Genomic DNA, 15,230 nt, shown 5'->3' on the forward strand with positions numbered 1-15,230 from the left:
TGTGCTGAGAGCCTGTGTCTGGCAGCCAGGGACCATGTGATTTGTCTCTTCTCTGACCTGTAACATCCTCCCCATCCTCTTACCCCTCTGCCATCGCATGATGTGCTGAGAGCCTGTGTCTGGCAGCCGGGGACCATGTGATCTGTCTCTTCTGTGACCTGTAACATCCTCCCCATCCTCCTACCCCTCTGCCATCACATGATGTGCTGAGAGCCTGTGTCTGGCAGCCAGTGACCATGTGACTTGTCTCTTTTCTGACCTGTAACATCCTCCCCATCCTCCTACCCCTCTGCCATCACATGTTGTGCTGAGAGCCTGTGTCTGGCAGCCAGAGACCATGTGATTTGTCTCTTCTCTGACCTGTAACATCCTCCTCATCCTCCTACCCCTCTGCCATCACATGATGTGCTGAGAGCCTGTGTCTGGCAGCCAGAGACCATGTGATCTGTCTCTTCTCTGACCTGTAACATCCTCCCCATCCTCCTACCCCTCTGCCATCACACGATGTGCTGAGAGCCTGTGTCTGGCAGCCAGGGACCATGTGATTTGTCTCTTCTCTGACCTGTAACATCCTCCTCATCCTCCTACCCCTCTGCCATCACACGATGTGCTGAGAGCCTGTGTCTGGCAGCCAGTGACCATGTGATTTGTATCTTCTCTGACCTATAACAACCTCCTCATCCTCCTACCCCTCTGCCATCACATGATGTGCTGAGAGCCTGTGTCGGGCAGCCAGGGACCACATGATCTGTCTCTTCTCTGACCTGTAACATCCTCCCCATCCTCCTACCCCTCTGCCATCACATGATGTGCTGAGAGCCTGTGTCTGGCAGCCAGGGACCATATATTCTGTCTCTTCTCTGACCTGTAACATCCTCCCCATCCTCCTACCCCTCTGACATCACATGATGTGCTGAGAGCCTGTGTCTGGCAGCCAGGGACCATGTGATTTGTCTCTTCTCTGACCTGTAACATCCTCCCCATCCTCCTACCCCTCTGCCATCACATGATATACTGAGAGACTGTGTCTGGCAGCCAGGGACCATGTGATTTGTCTCTTCTCTGACCTGTAACATCCTCCCCATCCTCCTACCCCTCTGCCATCACATGATGTGCTGAGAGACTGTGTCTGGCAGCCAGGGACAAAGTGATTTGTCTCTTCTTTGACCTATAAAATCCTCCTCATCCTCCTACCCCTCTGCCATCACATGATGTGCTGAGAGACTGTGTCTGGCAGCCAGGGACCAAGTGATTTGTCTCTTCTTTGACCTATAACATCCTCCCCATCCTCCTACCCCTCTGCCATCACATGATGTGCTGAGAGCCTGTGTCTGGCAGCCAGAGACCATGTGATCTGTCTCTTCTCTGACCTGTAACATCCTCCCCATCCTCCTACCCCTCTGCCATCACACGATGTGCTGAGAGCCTGTGTCTGGCAGCCAGGGACCATGTGATTTGTCTCTTCTCTGACCTGTAACATCCTCCCCATCCTCCTACCCCTCTGCCATCACATGATGTACTGAGAGACTGCCTGGCAGCCAGGGACCATGTGATTTGTCTCTTCTCTGACCTGTAACATCCTCCCCATCCTCCTACCCCTCTGCCATTCCATGATGTGCTGAGAGCCTGTGTCTGGCAGCCAGGGACCATGTGATTTGTCTCTTCTCTGACCTGTAACATCCTCCTACCTCTCTGCCATCACATGATGTGCTGAGCCTGTGTCTGGCAGCCAGGGACCAGGTGATCTGTCTCTTTTCTGACCTGTAACATCCTCCCCATCCTCCTACCCCTCTGCCATCACATGTTGTGCTGAGAACCTGTGTCTGGCAGCCAGGGACCATGTGATTTGTATCTTCTCTGACTTGTAACATCCTCCCCATCCTCCTACCCCTCTGCCATCACATGATGTGCTGAGAGCCTGTGTCTGGCAGCCAGGGACCATGTGATTTGTATCTTCTCTGACCTGTAACATCCTCCCCATCCTCCTACCCCTCTGCCATCACATGATGTGCTGAGAGACTGTGTATGGCAGCCAGTGACCATGTGATTTGTATCTTCTCTAACCTATAACAACCTCCTCATCCTCCTACCCCTCTGCCATCACATGATGTGCTGAGAGACTGTGTCTGGCAGCCAGGGACCATGTGATCTGTCTCTTCTCTGACCTGTAACATCCTCCTCATCCTCCTACCCCTCTGCCATCACATGATGTGCTGAGAGCCTGTGTCTGGCAGCCAGGGACCATGTGATCTGTCTCTTCTCTGACCTGTAACATCCTCCTCATCCTCCTACCCCTCTGACATCACATGATGTGCTGAGAGCCTGTGTCTGGCAGCCAGGGACCATGTGATTTGTCTCTTCTCTGACCTGTAACATCCTCCCCATCCTCTTACCCCTCTGCCATCGCATGATGTGCTGAGAGCCTGTGTCTGGCAGCCGGGGACCATGTGATCTGTCTCTTCTGTGACCTGTAACATCCTCCCCATCCTCCTACCCCTCTGCCATCACATGATGTGCTGAGAGCCTGTGTCTGGCAGCCAGTGACCATGTGATTTGTCTCTTTTCTGACCTGTAACATCCTCCCCATCCTCCTACCCCTCTGCCATCACATGTTGTGCTGAGAGCCTGTGTCTGGCAGCCAGAGACCATGTGATTTGTCTCTTCTCTGACCTGTAACATCCTCCTCATCCTCCTACCCCTCTGCCATCACATGATGTGCTGAGAGCCTGTGTCTGGCAGCCAGGGACCATGTGATCTGTCTCTTCTCTGACCTTTAACATCCTCCCCCTCCTACCCCTCTGCCATCACATGATGTGCTGAGAACCTGTGTCTGGCGGCCAGAGACCATGTGATTTGTCTCTTCTCTGACCTGTAACATCCTCCCCATCCTCCTACCCCTCTGCCATCACATGATGTGCTGAGAACCTGTGTCTGGCAGCCAGGGACCATGTGATTTGTCTCTTCTCTGACCTGTAACATCCTCCCCATCCTCTTACCCCTCTGCCATCGCATGATGTGCTGAGAGCCTGTGTCTGGCAGCCAGGGACCATGTGATTTGTCTCTTCTCTGACCTGTAACATCCTCCCCATCCTCTTACCCCTCTGCCATCGCATGATGTGCTGAGAGCCTGTGTCTGGCAGCCGGGGACCATGTGATCTGTCTCTTCTGTGACCTGTAACATCCTCCCCATCCTCCTACCCCTCTGCCATCACATGATGTGCTGAGAGCCTGTGTCTGGCAGCCAGTGACCATGTGACTTGTCTCTTTTCTGACCTGTAACATCCTCCCCATCCTCCTACCCCTCTGCCATCACATGTTGTGCTGAGAGCCTGTGTCTGGCAGCCAGAGACCATGTGATTTGTCTCTTCTCTGACCTGTAACATCCTCCTCATCCTCCTACCCCTCTGCCATCACATGATGTGCTGAGAGCCTGTGTCTGGCAGCCAGGGACCATGTGATCTGTCTCTTCTCTGACCTTTAACATCCTCCCCCTCCTTCACCCCTCTCTTCAGTCACATTACTTACTGAGAGCTGTCACCCTGTGTCTGTCTGATAGCCAGACAATAGGATTTGTGTACTTCCCAGTAAATCCATTTCTTTGAATCTATGGGGGACGCTGGAGCATTAAGCTGGGTTATAGGTAGTGGTGGAGGAGCCTGGCACTTTTAAGTTTTAAAGATGTCTGAACTGGCCCCAGCAGCCTCAGTGAGCCTGTTATTGGTTAGCAAAGCCCGTAAGGAGGCCGGATAGAATAAGGAGAAAGAACCAGAGGGTGTAAACCAGGACAGACAGCCAAACAGAGTGCAGGGAAGGCGTATGGTCCTGCCATGGATTCAGATAAATGGAAAATAAAAATCCTGTTTTCTCCATCTTCCTCTGGGGTACACTGGAGCATTACGCTGGGGATGTCACAGAGCAGTTCTCAAGGGATTGTTGCTCTGTGGTAAATGCACTGAGGGCATATTAGCATCACACCTTTGCTGCCAGAATCATATCCCAAGAGAAACCAAACCGCGGGCAGAAGGGCAGCAGAGAGTCCAGCCACCCAGGCGGAGCTGCTGCAACCCACCCACCGGACATCAGTAAAGTGTACAAGGAACAATAGATGCAACACCTGCAGAACACAACGAAGAAAAGAGACCTCAATCAGCAAGGAACAAGGGCCCTCATTCAGAGCCGTACGCTCTGAGCAGAGCGCACGCTCTGAATGAGGGCCGCCCTCCATAATTATGGAGCGTCCTCATGGACGCTCGTATAGCTGTGGGTCACCACCCACAGCCTATACGAGCATGCAGTTTGATGGCCGCGATGGTCTTTACCATCGCAACCATCGCCACTGCGAGAAGGAGCCTGCGGTTGAGTTTTTCAACCACAAGGCCCGGAGTGATTTTGGCTCTATCAGAGCCAAAATCACTCCCACTGACATCACTAGTGATGTCAGTGGGCCGGCTTCTGACGGTAGGCGTTCCCTTGGGAACGCCCCCGTCAGGGAGGCATGCCCCCGGCACGCCCACCAAAGGGGGCGTGCTGTCAATCAACATCGACAGGACGCCCCCTTTGATCAGACACAACGAGCGAAGGAAAGTCTTTCGCTCGTCGCGCCTGGCGCATGCGCACGACGGAGCTCCCGCCGTCGTGCGCATGCGCAGTGCACAACATCGACCCACTTGCGAGCGGACAGCCGCTTGCGAGTGGGTCTGAATCAGGCCCTAGGTGCCCACAGGCAGAAACACGCTCCAGGGTACGTGGAGCCTGGAACTAGGCGAGCTGCCGTAGCCATGCTTCCGACCATCCCAGAAGAAATCCTCAAAGTAGAAGGCTGGGCTCAGAAAAATCCGGTATGGAGTTGAAAAACCCTGTAGAAGAAAGGGACGAAGGCAGAGACTACAAAACCACTGACTCCATGGGAAGCCGACACTAACACTAAGAACAGGAGTAGGAGACTCAGGGAAATCCCCCAGAAGAACCAACAGGGGAGAAGGGCTGCACTCAGTGGTCCCCAAAGCAGAACCTCTTAAGATCTGATGGAGAGGCTAGAGGAAAATAGTCTGGAAGGAAACACCAACTGGAAACCAGTAGGCTGCCACTTCCGTAGAACCGAACAAAGACATGAAGGCAAGAACCTCAGGAACCTAGAACTAGCGACTCTGCAAATCTTGTAAGAAAAAAGGAGATGGCACAGTAGGGAACATCGAGAAGATCACCGAAATCTGGACATCTGTCCCCCAACGGCGGCAGATTCCAACTGATACTCAGTCACATCACCTTACGCAGGCGGGACGCCACAGGAGTCCCAGGAAAAACAATGGATCGTGCCGGAAAGTATCACGGAATGTCAAAAAAACTTTACTGGGAACTGAACCCCAGCCAAATGGGAGCCACCCTGATGACCTGGGCTTATCCCCGGCTCAAAAATTGAGGCTGGCTGGGGTAATAAGGGGAGAAAAGAAAATGCACGCCATCGCCATGCAGGGAAGAAACGTACTGCAGGGTCAAAATCTTTAATTCAGACCCCACTCCACACAGGTCAGGGCAGCTATGTACCCATCAGAAGTGGTGAGAACTGGACGTAGAATAGAACCAGGATGACCTGCACACTACATCCCGATGGTACAGAGATTATCTGGAACCGTACTGGTTGAACCAACAACTGCACTCCGAAGAGGCCCACCGGACACCTAAGTACCTTTCTGGACTGTGTGTAGTACACCAGCTAGTAATACCAACAAAAGCTAGAAAAATCAATTTAGCCCAAGATCTAAAACCAGGGACCAGATGGGTCCGGCACGCAATGCCACCCTCATCGGAAACTACGACATTCTTTGATAAAAGTAACTAAAGGATACAGTGAGACAAAACTAGACTTACATCACAGAAGTCAACTCCACATGCATCCACCATGAAGATCCCAGTATACCTGTCCGCGGATGGAAGCAAGAAAATTGGTGAGACTCCCCTAAGGACCTAACGTTAACAAAGAAACGGCACAACAGACACCAAAAGCATCAAGTAGGACAAACGAGAGATCTGCGTAATCTCGGAACTGAGGCCCTGATTCAGCTTCAGACGGAATAGCTAAGCTGCTCGCAAGCAGGTTAGCTATTCCATCTGTGCTGATAACGTAATGCAGCAGGTGGCATCACGCCTTCTGTATTATGTGTCGAGTTGCGTTGTCCAACGCAGCATCGGATACTCTGCGCTCCAACTGCCAGCTAAGGTGACCCATGGGGTCACGCAGCTGGCCGTCGCAGCTGCGAGGAAGAGGCCAGGAAATCTCCGTCAACGGCGATGACTCACACCCTTCCGCCCCCAAACGGCAGCAGACTGTCAATCGCTGACAGTCTTATGCCAGTTTACGTGCAAGCTCGCAGACCCATCCTGCACATTCGCAGAATGGGTCTGGCGCCTGCGCATATACTCGATCATCGGGAATCTGCGTTCAGCACTGCACTAATGTGCACTTCTGAATTAGACCCTAAGTCTCTTCCATGAAAGCATAAATAAAATAAAGAAATAAAAACAGGCTGCCCACTCCAACTGGCACTTTACTAAACCTGTCTCGCTAAGGCAGCTGGGGTATGGAAGGGGCGGAGCCAGCTCAGGCTCCTCCACCTCTACCTATACCCCAGTGTAATGCTCCAGTGTCCACCAGTGGATGATGGAGAAAAAGGAGAGTTATGGTAAAACTTACCCTTGTTAACTCTCTTTCTTCGAAGTCCATAGGGTCCACAGGGAGACATTGGGGTGTAGGTGGTACTTGGAGGACCGGACCCCAACAGCAAAGCTCTTTCAATCCCAGGATGCTCCAGTCCTTCCCCCTATACCCCGCACACAGCCTGAGGGCAACTCCATTTTGTTAACAAGCCCAAGGCAGAAGCAGGATAGGAGAGAAGGAAGACTGGTACACTGAAGAATCACACACACACACAGAAAAGGAGACAAGTGACGAGAATAAACCAATAGAAGCCAGGTGTATCAGGATGGGTACTCTGGACTTCGAAGAAAGAGAGTCCAGGAGGGCTCCAAGATGTATCATTCTTTGAAAAGGTGTCAAGGAAGATTTTTTTTCCAGTTGATCAGCCAACTGTGCGTTTGTAGAAAGGCAATAATTACCTGTAGATGATGTCAAGAATTTCTGGGAAGCTGGCCAACAGCAAGAGATCGTCCTAAGTATGGGAGCAGTCTGATCCCTTGACGATGAAGATAGGCCGCCATAACTGCCATGATCTTGATAAAGGCCCGGGGAACTGTTGAAAGGCCAAAAGGCAGAGCCTGAAATTGGTAATGTTGCTGTAGTATAGCAAACCGGAGATATTGTTGATGAGAAGGCACTTATATGTACATGTAGGTAAGCGTCCTGAATGTCCAGAGACACCATAAAGTCCCCAGGTTCCATAGCCAGGATAATAGAGTGGAGGGTTTCCTTACAAAACCTGGGCATCCTGATAAACTTGTTCAGAGACTTGTGGTTGAGGATAGGCCGATGAGACCCATTGGGCTTTTGAACTAAGAAACGGGTAGAATAATAACTCTTCCTTCGCTGTGAGGAGTGGACCGGAATTATTACTCCTGATTTCAATAAGGACTGAATGGCCTTCTGGAGCTTCAGGGCCTTGCTTGGGTCCAATGGAGGTCCTGTGCAAAAGAACTGCTGGGGGGGTCGCCTCAGGAAGGGGAGAGGGCATATCCATTCTCTTACCCAGGCGTCTGACGCCAGCACTGGACGAATTGAAGAAGTCGGCCTCCCACCCTGGGAGCCCCCAGGGAGGGACCCGCCCTGTCAGGCTGGAGGCTTGTCCTCAGATTTGGTAGGTGAACGTCTAGTAACCCAGGTCTATTTGGTCCTAGTCTTTGAGGCCTTAGTTGATGCCTGATGCCTTGGAAAGGACTGACCTTTAGCATGAGGACGAAAGGATGACATATGAAGCTTCGCATTATATGCAGAGGGCAGGAATGCCATCTTGGAAGCTGCCAAAGTAGTCACAATTTTGTCTAATTCTGGGCCAAACAGGATTTCCCCAGGTTAAGGCAGAGACTCCAATGCCTTTTTAGAGTCCGAATCTGCCTTCAATGAGCGGAGCCAAACAATACGGCGGGTTACTACAGAGGTGGCAGATGCCTTGGAAGTTAGGCGAGCCATGTCCAGAGCTGCTTCACCCAAATAGGAGGCTGCATCTCTAATGTGAGATATGTAGGACAGCTGTTCCCTCGAAGCATCAGAGGGAGAAATGTCTCTTCCGTAGCCCTAGCAGGACGAGTAATAGCTCCTGTAAGAGAGTATATAGATTTTGGGCAAGCTTCAATTCTTCTATCTGTAGTCTCCTTTAAGAAGGTTGTAGTATGGATGGGTAAGGTAACGTTCTTAACCAGACATGTCACGTGGGAGTCCACTGCTGGGGGAACTTCCCATTTAGTGCAATCAGTAGCTGGAAGAGGGTAAAAGGAACTTAAACGTTTAGGCAGCTGAAATCTGTTACTGGGCATATTCCATACCTCACTCATATGATCAGATAGCTGGTCAGAGTGAGGGAACTCTGGTAAAACTACCTTTTGTTGTTTAAAGAGGGGCTCCTTTGTCTTAGGAGCGGGTTCTGTCTCTTCTATTTGGAGAATAGATATTACAGCTCTCACAAGTGCAGGTATATTCAATTTAGTGGGAAGGTCCTCGTCTCTTAAGAGTAAGAGAGGTCTGCACTTCTGCCTCCCCAGATGATACATCAGACTCTGATAGCTGGGTGGCCTGGGAAGATAACACAGAAAGCTTAGTAGGTTACTGGGTAAGGGTCTCTCTTTATGCAGCATTTGTAAAGGGATCCTCCAGACTCTGCACTGAGGTAGATAGTACGTCTAACTATGGGAGAGGCAAAGGATTTGCATGGAGTACCTGCTGTGGCCATCCCATAGGGGGAGCTACCACAGGGACCGCTAGGTGGTCCGCAATTTTTGCCAGCACCTGTGAAAAGGCCGCCCAGGGTGGGTCCTGAGGAGAGGACACCGGGGCGGTATAACAAGTTGCACAAAGACCATCCTGAATGAGGTCATCTGAAGCTAAGCCTGCTGAGCAGGACTTACAGGACACCAGAGTGGGGGGAGCAGGCTGCTTCCCTCTGCCAGACATAGCTGCAAGAATAATGTAACACACAATCTGACACAGTGCAGTGAGCAACCCAGATGTATGTGTAAAATGGCACAGTGTAGTGTGCAACAGCGATATATAGTATGTGATAGTCCTCACAAATATAGGGAGATGTTAGGTACAATGAACCCCTATTCCTTAGTATGCCAGGGTTACAGCAGAAGAAAGAGAAAAGTATAAGCTGACAGTAATAGGAAACAGACAGCAGCGCTAGCACAAGTCACATACAATGCAGAGTATACAATATAACTGCAGTGGGCACGAAAATCACAGACCACAGTGGCTGGTAGGATATAGCGCTGTATAAACCTGGCATGTTGGGAGAGGTATGCAGGGAGACTGGACCCAGCGTTCCCAGAGACCTGAATGCAGAAAATGGCTGCCGTGAGTCTCAGAGGGGGCGGAGGGTGAGGGAGGAGCAGCTCAGAGAGCTGCAAGACCGCAGTGGAATGTCGCCCTGAGCTGGGGGAGGAGACGCAGGGAGAGCGCCTTCTCCCCTATGCTGACATTAACCCCCTGGTACCCTTTCTTTAATCGTTGCCCTGCGCCAGTGTTGTAGTGCCCTGGTGGTCTAGTGGAGTCCCGGACACACCAGTGTCCACATCAGCGCCTCCGGTCAGTCTCCTGAGAACGGAGGCAAGAATGCGCATAGACGCGGGTCCCCGACAGCAGGGATCCTCCTTACCTGTCTCCTTGAGTCCCGGATGCAGTCTGGGGTCCGGTGAGCCCTGCTAGCTAGGTCCCTCTTGGAGCCCAGAGTACCTAGCCGAGGCTGGTGTCATGGCGCCGCGGAGGGGTGATGGAGCAGCAGTGCAGATGTCCAAAGGATTGTATCGCGCTGCTGCTTAGTTAGAATAAATGAAAATAAAATTAAATCATAAAAAGAAGCTTTGGCTGCTTGATAGCAGCCCCACTGTTAAAACGGTGATCCAGCTCCTGCCGGACACCAACGCAACTGAGTTGCCCTCTGGCTGTGGGCGGGGTATGGGGTAAAGGACCGGAGCATCATGGGATTATAAAGCTTTGCTGTTGGTGTCTGGTCCTCCAAGTCCCACCTACACCCAATTCTCTACCTTTAGAGCCCTATGGACCCTGAAAAATAAATGTGTTTTTTGCTTGCTCCATGTGTTGTGACATACTCACTCTCCTTTTCCCCCTTCTGCCGTCACATGACATGCTGAGACCTGTGACCCTAGGACTGTCACTGACAGCCAGGCAATGTGATTTGTGTCTATCCCCTGTGCTGTTACATCCTCACCCTCTTTCATCCCTTCTGCCATCACATGACATGCTGGGACCCTGGGACTGTGATTTTTGTCTATCCCCTGTGCTGTTACATCCTCACCATCTTTCATCCCCTTCTGCCGTCACATGACATGCTGGGACCCTGGGACTGTGATTTGGGTCTATCCCCTGTGCTGTTACATCCTCACCTTCTTTCATCCCTTCTGCCATCACATGACATGCTGGGACCCTGGACTGTGATTTGTGTCTATCCCCTGTGCTGTGACATCCTCACCCCCCTTCCATCCCCTTCTGCCGTCATATGACATGCTGATACCTGTAACCCTGGGACTGTGATTTGTATCTATCCCCTGTGCTGTGACATCCTGACCCTCTTCCATCCCCTTCTGCCGTCACATGACATGATGGGACCTATGACCCTGGGACTGTGATTTGTGTCTATCCCCTGTGCTGTGACATCCTCACCCTCTTTCATCCTCTTCTGTCGTCACATAACATGTTGAGACCTGGGACAGTGATTTGTGTCTATCCCCTGTGCTGTGACATCCTCACCCTCTTTCATCCTCTTCTGCCGTCACATGACATGCTGAGACCTGGGACTGTGATTTGTATCTATCCCCTGTGCTGTGGCATTCTGACCTCTACCATCCCCTTCTGCCGTCACATGACATGCTGGGACCTATGACCCTGGGACTGTGATTTGTGTCTATCCCCTGTGCTGTTACATCCTCACCCTCTTTCATCCCTTCTGCCGTCACATGACATGCTGAGACCTGGGACTGTGATTTGTATCTATCCCCTGTGCTGTGGCGTTCGGACCCTCTTCCATCCCCTTCTGCCGTCACATGACATGCTGAGACCTGTAACCCTGGGACTGTGATTTGTGTCTTATCCCCTGTGCTGTGACATCCTCACCCTCTTTCATCCCCTTCTGCCGTCACATGACATGCTGAGACCTGTAACCCTGGGACTGTGATTTGTATCTATCCCCTGTGCTGTGACATCCTCACCCTCTTTCATCCCTTCTGCCATCACATGACATGCTGTGACCCTGGGACTGTGATTTGTGTCTATCCCCTGTGCTGTGGCATTCTGACCCTCTTCCATCCCCTTCTGCTGTCACATGACATGCTGTGACCTGTGACCCTGGGATTGTGATTTGTGACTATCCCCTGTGCTGTGACATCCTCACCCTCTTTCATCCCTTCTGCCGTCACATGACATGCTGTGACCCTGGGACTGTGATTTGTGTCTATCCCCTGTGCTGTGACATCCTCACCCTCCTTCACCCTGTTCTGCCATCACATGACATGCTGAGACCTGGGACTGTGATTTGTGTCTATCCCCTATACTGTTACATACTCACCTTCCTTCACCCTGTTCTGCCATCACATGACATGCTGAAAGCTGAGCTGTGTGTGACTGGCAACCATCCACACTTGTTGCCCATCACAGACAATCTGTAAGCACTTGCTCCTGAGATGGTGCCTCTGTTCCTAATCCAGGGAAATAATGTACCGATCTGTTTATAAACTGGTTATGGTCCCGAAGATCTGCAGAGGGCGTGTGGAAGGTCACATGTCTGAATCCGTTCTGACAGGGCTTAAAGTGGTCCTGGAGAAGTGGTGGAACTCATCTCACCCACTACAATGTTACATCACTTAAAAAGAAAAAAAAATGTTCTATATCATCAGTGTTATTTTCTGCCGCGCATCTGAGTTTTTTTATGGGGTCCCCACAAACCAGTCTATGTCACTTGGATGCCCCATGTTTTATTTGCAGCCCCTATGTATTGCCTGCGCTTGATTCTTTCCTTACCTATATGCTGGTTTCTCTGATGAAATTGAGCCTCCCCAGGCAGAGAGTGAGAGGCTGTGTCTGAGGGACTTCTGTGCAGGGACTTGGTGGAGGTGGAACTAGTTCCAGCTACCATTAGAGGTGACGGAACTCCGCTCGCTCTCAATCAGGGCCGTCCATCTGAATTTAAGAGCTGGCCGCTCGCATAGCTGTGGGTGACCACCCACAGCTATAGCGAGCGGCCAAAATGATGGTCGCGATGGTCAAGACCATCGCGACCATCGGGCTTGCGACGAGACCCTTGTGGTAGGGTCTCGTGGCCGCAAGCCCTGGAGTGCTTTTGGCTCTAACAGAGCCAAAATCACTCCCACTGTCATCACTAGTGATGTCAGTGGGGCCGGACCCAGACGGTAGGCGTTCCCATGGGAACGCCTCCGTCTGGGCAGCCACGCCCCCGGCACGCCCACCAAAGGGGGCGTGCTGTCACTCACCATCGACAGCACGCCCCCTTTGGTGCGAGACCCATAGCGACGGCTTGGCTGTCGTTATTCGGGGCTCGCGCATGACGGAGCCGCCTCCGTCGTGCGCATGCGCACTTGGGCAACATCGACCTGCTTGCGAGCGCTCAGCGCTCGCTAGCGGGTCTGAATTTAGCCCTCAGTTCCACCCCATTCCTGCCCACTTTAACCGCTGCGTCCTGTGGCTGCACACTGCGCATATGCTGGATCTATTCTATGTGATTGATTGAACGCGTGACACTCTGCCATAAATACAGTAAGGAGGCGTACAGCTAAGGTACCTTTACATGTAGGACGGTGACACTTTACTATCAGACGCAGACTGAACCGCAAACTCTGTTACGAAGGAATAAGGCGACTTGGACTCTGTTATCGCAGTAAATAAATAATACAGTATTACGCAGTAATAATCCGTATACGCAGACTGAGCTCTATAACCAAGGTGGGATGTGGTGTCGCTGTCCTTCTGTCTCCTCCATATTGCCGCCATTTCCCTGTCACTCGTACTGTAATAACGTCACTTGGTCACATTCATGGCGGGCAGGACAGTGTGTGTGTGTGTGGGGGGGGGGGAGTTGGGACTTGCTCAGGAACTGTCTCAGGTTCCTCCAGGTATATCCTGTGTCTGCTCAGAAACATGACCCATGGTAACTTATAAGGACTTGTCGTTTCCGCCAGGGGGACACGGTGTATCAGAAGGTGGTCCTGGAGCTGGATGAGGCCGGGCTACAGAAGACCGTGCAGCCGATGGTCCAAGAATATTTTGAACATGGAGAAACGGGAGAGGTTATAGTAAGTACCTAGAGAGGAGAGGTTATAGTAAGTACCTAGAGAGGAGAGGTTATAGTAAGTACCTAGAGAGGAGAGGTTACAGTAAGTACCTAGAGAGGAGAGGTTATAGTAAGTACCTAGAGAGGAGAGGTTACAGTAAGTGCCTAGAGAGGAGAGGTTACAGTAAGTGCCTAGAGAGGAGAGGTTACAGTAAGTGCCTAGAGAGGAGAGGTTACAGTAAGTGCCTAGAGAGGAGAGGTTACAGTAAGTGCCTAGAGAGGAGAGGTTACAGTAAGTACCTAGAGAGGAGAGGTTATAGTAAGTACCTAGAGAGGAGAGGTTACAGTAAGTACCTAGAGAGGAGAGGTTACAGTAAGTACCTAGAGGGGAGAGGTTGCAGTAAGTACCTAGAGGGGAGAGGTTACAGTAAGTGCCTAGAGAGGAGAGGTTACAGTAAGTACCTAGAGAGGAGAGGTTATAGTAAGTACCTAGAGAGGAGAGGTTACAGTAAGTACCTAGAGAGGAGAGGTTACAGTAAGTACCTAGAGAGGAGAGGTTACAGTAAGTACCTAGAGAGGAGAGGTTACAGTAAGTACCTAGAGAGGAGAGGTTACAGTAAGTACCTAGAGGGGAGAGGTTACAGTAAGTGCCTAGAGAGGAGAGGTTACAGTAAGTACCTAGAGAGGAGAGGTTACAGTAAGTACCTAGAGAGGAGAGGTTACAGTAAGTGCCTAGAGAGGAGAGGTTACAGTAAGTGCCTAGAGGGGAGAGGTTACAGTAAGTACCTAGAGAGGAGAGGTTACAGTAAGTGCCTAGAGAGGAGAGGTTACAGTAAGTACCTAGAGAGCAGAGGTTACAGTAAGTACCTAGAGAGGAGAGGTTACAGTAAGTGCCTAGAGAGGAGAGGTTACAGTAAGTACCTAGAGAGGAGCAGTGTGTGTACGGTCTAGTAGTACAGTATATATAACACAGCAGTGTGTGTACGGTCTAGTAGTACAGTATATATAACACAGCAGTGAGTGTAAGGTCTAGTAGTACAGTATATATAATACAGGAGTGAGCGGATGGTCTAGTAGTACAGTATATATAATACAGGAGTGAGGGGATGGTCTAGTAGTACAGTATATATAATACAGGAGTGAGGGGATGGTCTAGTAGTACAGTATAAATAACACAGCAGTGTGTGTACGGTCTAGTAGTACAGTATATATAATACAGGAGTGAGGGGATGGTCTAGTAGTACAGTATATATAACACAGCAGTGTGTGTACGGTCTAGTAGTACAGTATATATAATACAGGAGTGAGCGGATGGTCTAGTAGTACAGTATATATAATACAGGAGTGAGCGGATGGTCTAGTAGTACAGTATATATAATACAGGAGTGAGGGGATGGTCTAGTAGTACAGTATATATAATACAGGAGTGAGGGGATGGTCTAGTAGTACAGTATATATAATACAGGAGTGAGTGTATGGTCTAGTAGTACAGTATATATAATACAGGAGTGAGGGTATGGTCTAGTAGTACAGTATATATAATACAGGAGTGAGGGGATGGTCTAGTAGTACAGTATATATAATACAGGAGTGAGTGTATGGTCTAGTAGTACAGTATATATAATACAGGAGTGAGGGTATGGTCTAGTAGTACAGTATATATAATACAGGAGTGAGGGGATGGTCTAGTAGTACAGTATATATAATACAGGAGTGAGGGGATGGTCTAGTAGTACAGTATATATAATACAGGAGTGAGGGGAT

The 15,230-nt window shown here is 50.6% G+C and overlaps 1 protein-coding gene across 1 annotated transcript in view; it reads left to right on the forward strand.

Annotated features, from left to right (window-relative positions):
* The window catches only part of LOC148442117 (programmed cell death protein 4-like), a 332,847-nt gene that overhangs the window by 181,368 nt on the left and 136,249 nt on the right, over positions 1-15,230 (forward strand). The window contains exon 4 of the mRNA XM_088464215.1: positions 13,375-13,488. Coding sequence (XP_088320341.1) covers positions 13,375-13,488 — 114 coding nt within the window. The remainder of the gene's footprint in view (positions 1-13,374; positions 13,489-15,230) is intronic.

The sequence above is a fragment of the Taudactylus pleione genome, unplaced genomic scaffold, assembly GCF_031769625.1.
Source record: "Taudactylus pleione unplaced genomic scaffold, aTauple2 ptg001612l, whole genome shotgun sequence".
Lineage (NCBI taxonomy): Eukaryota > Metazoa > Chordata > Amphibia > Anura > Myobatrachidae > Taudactylus > Taudactylus pleione.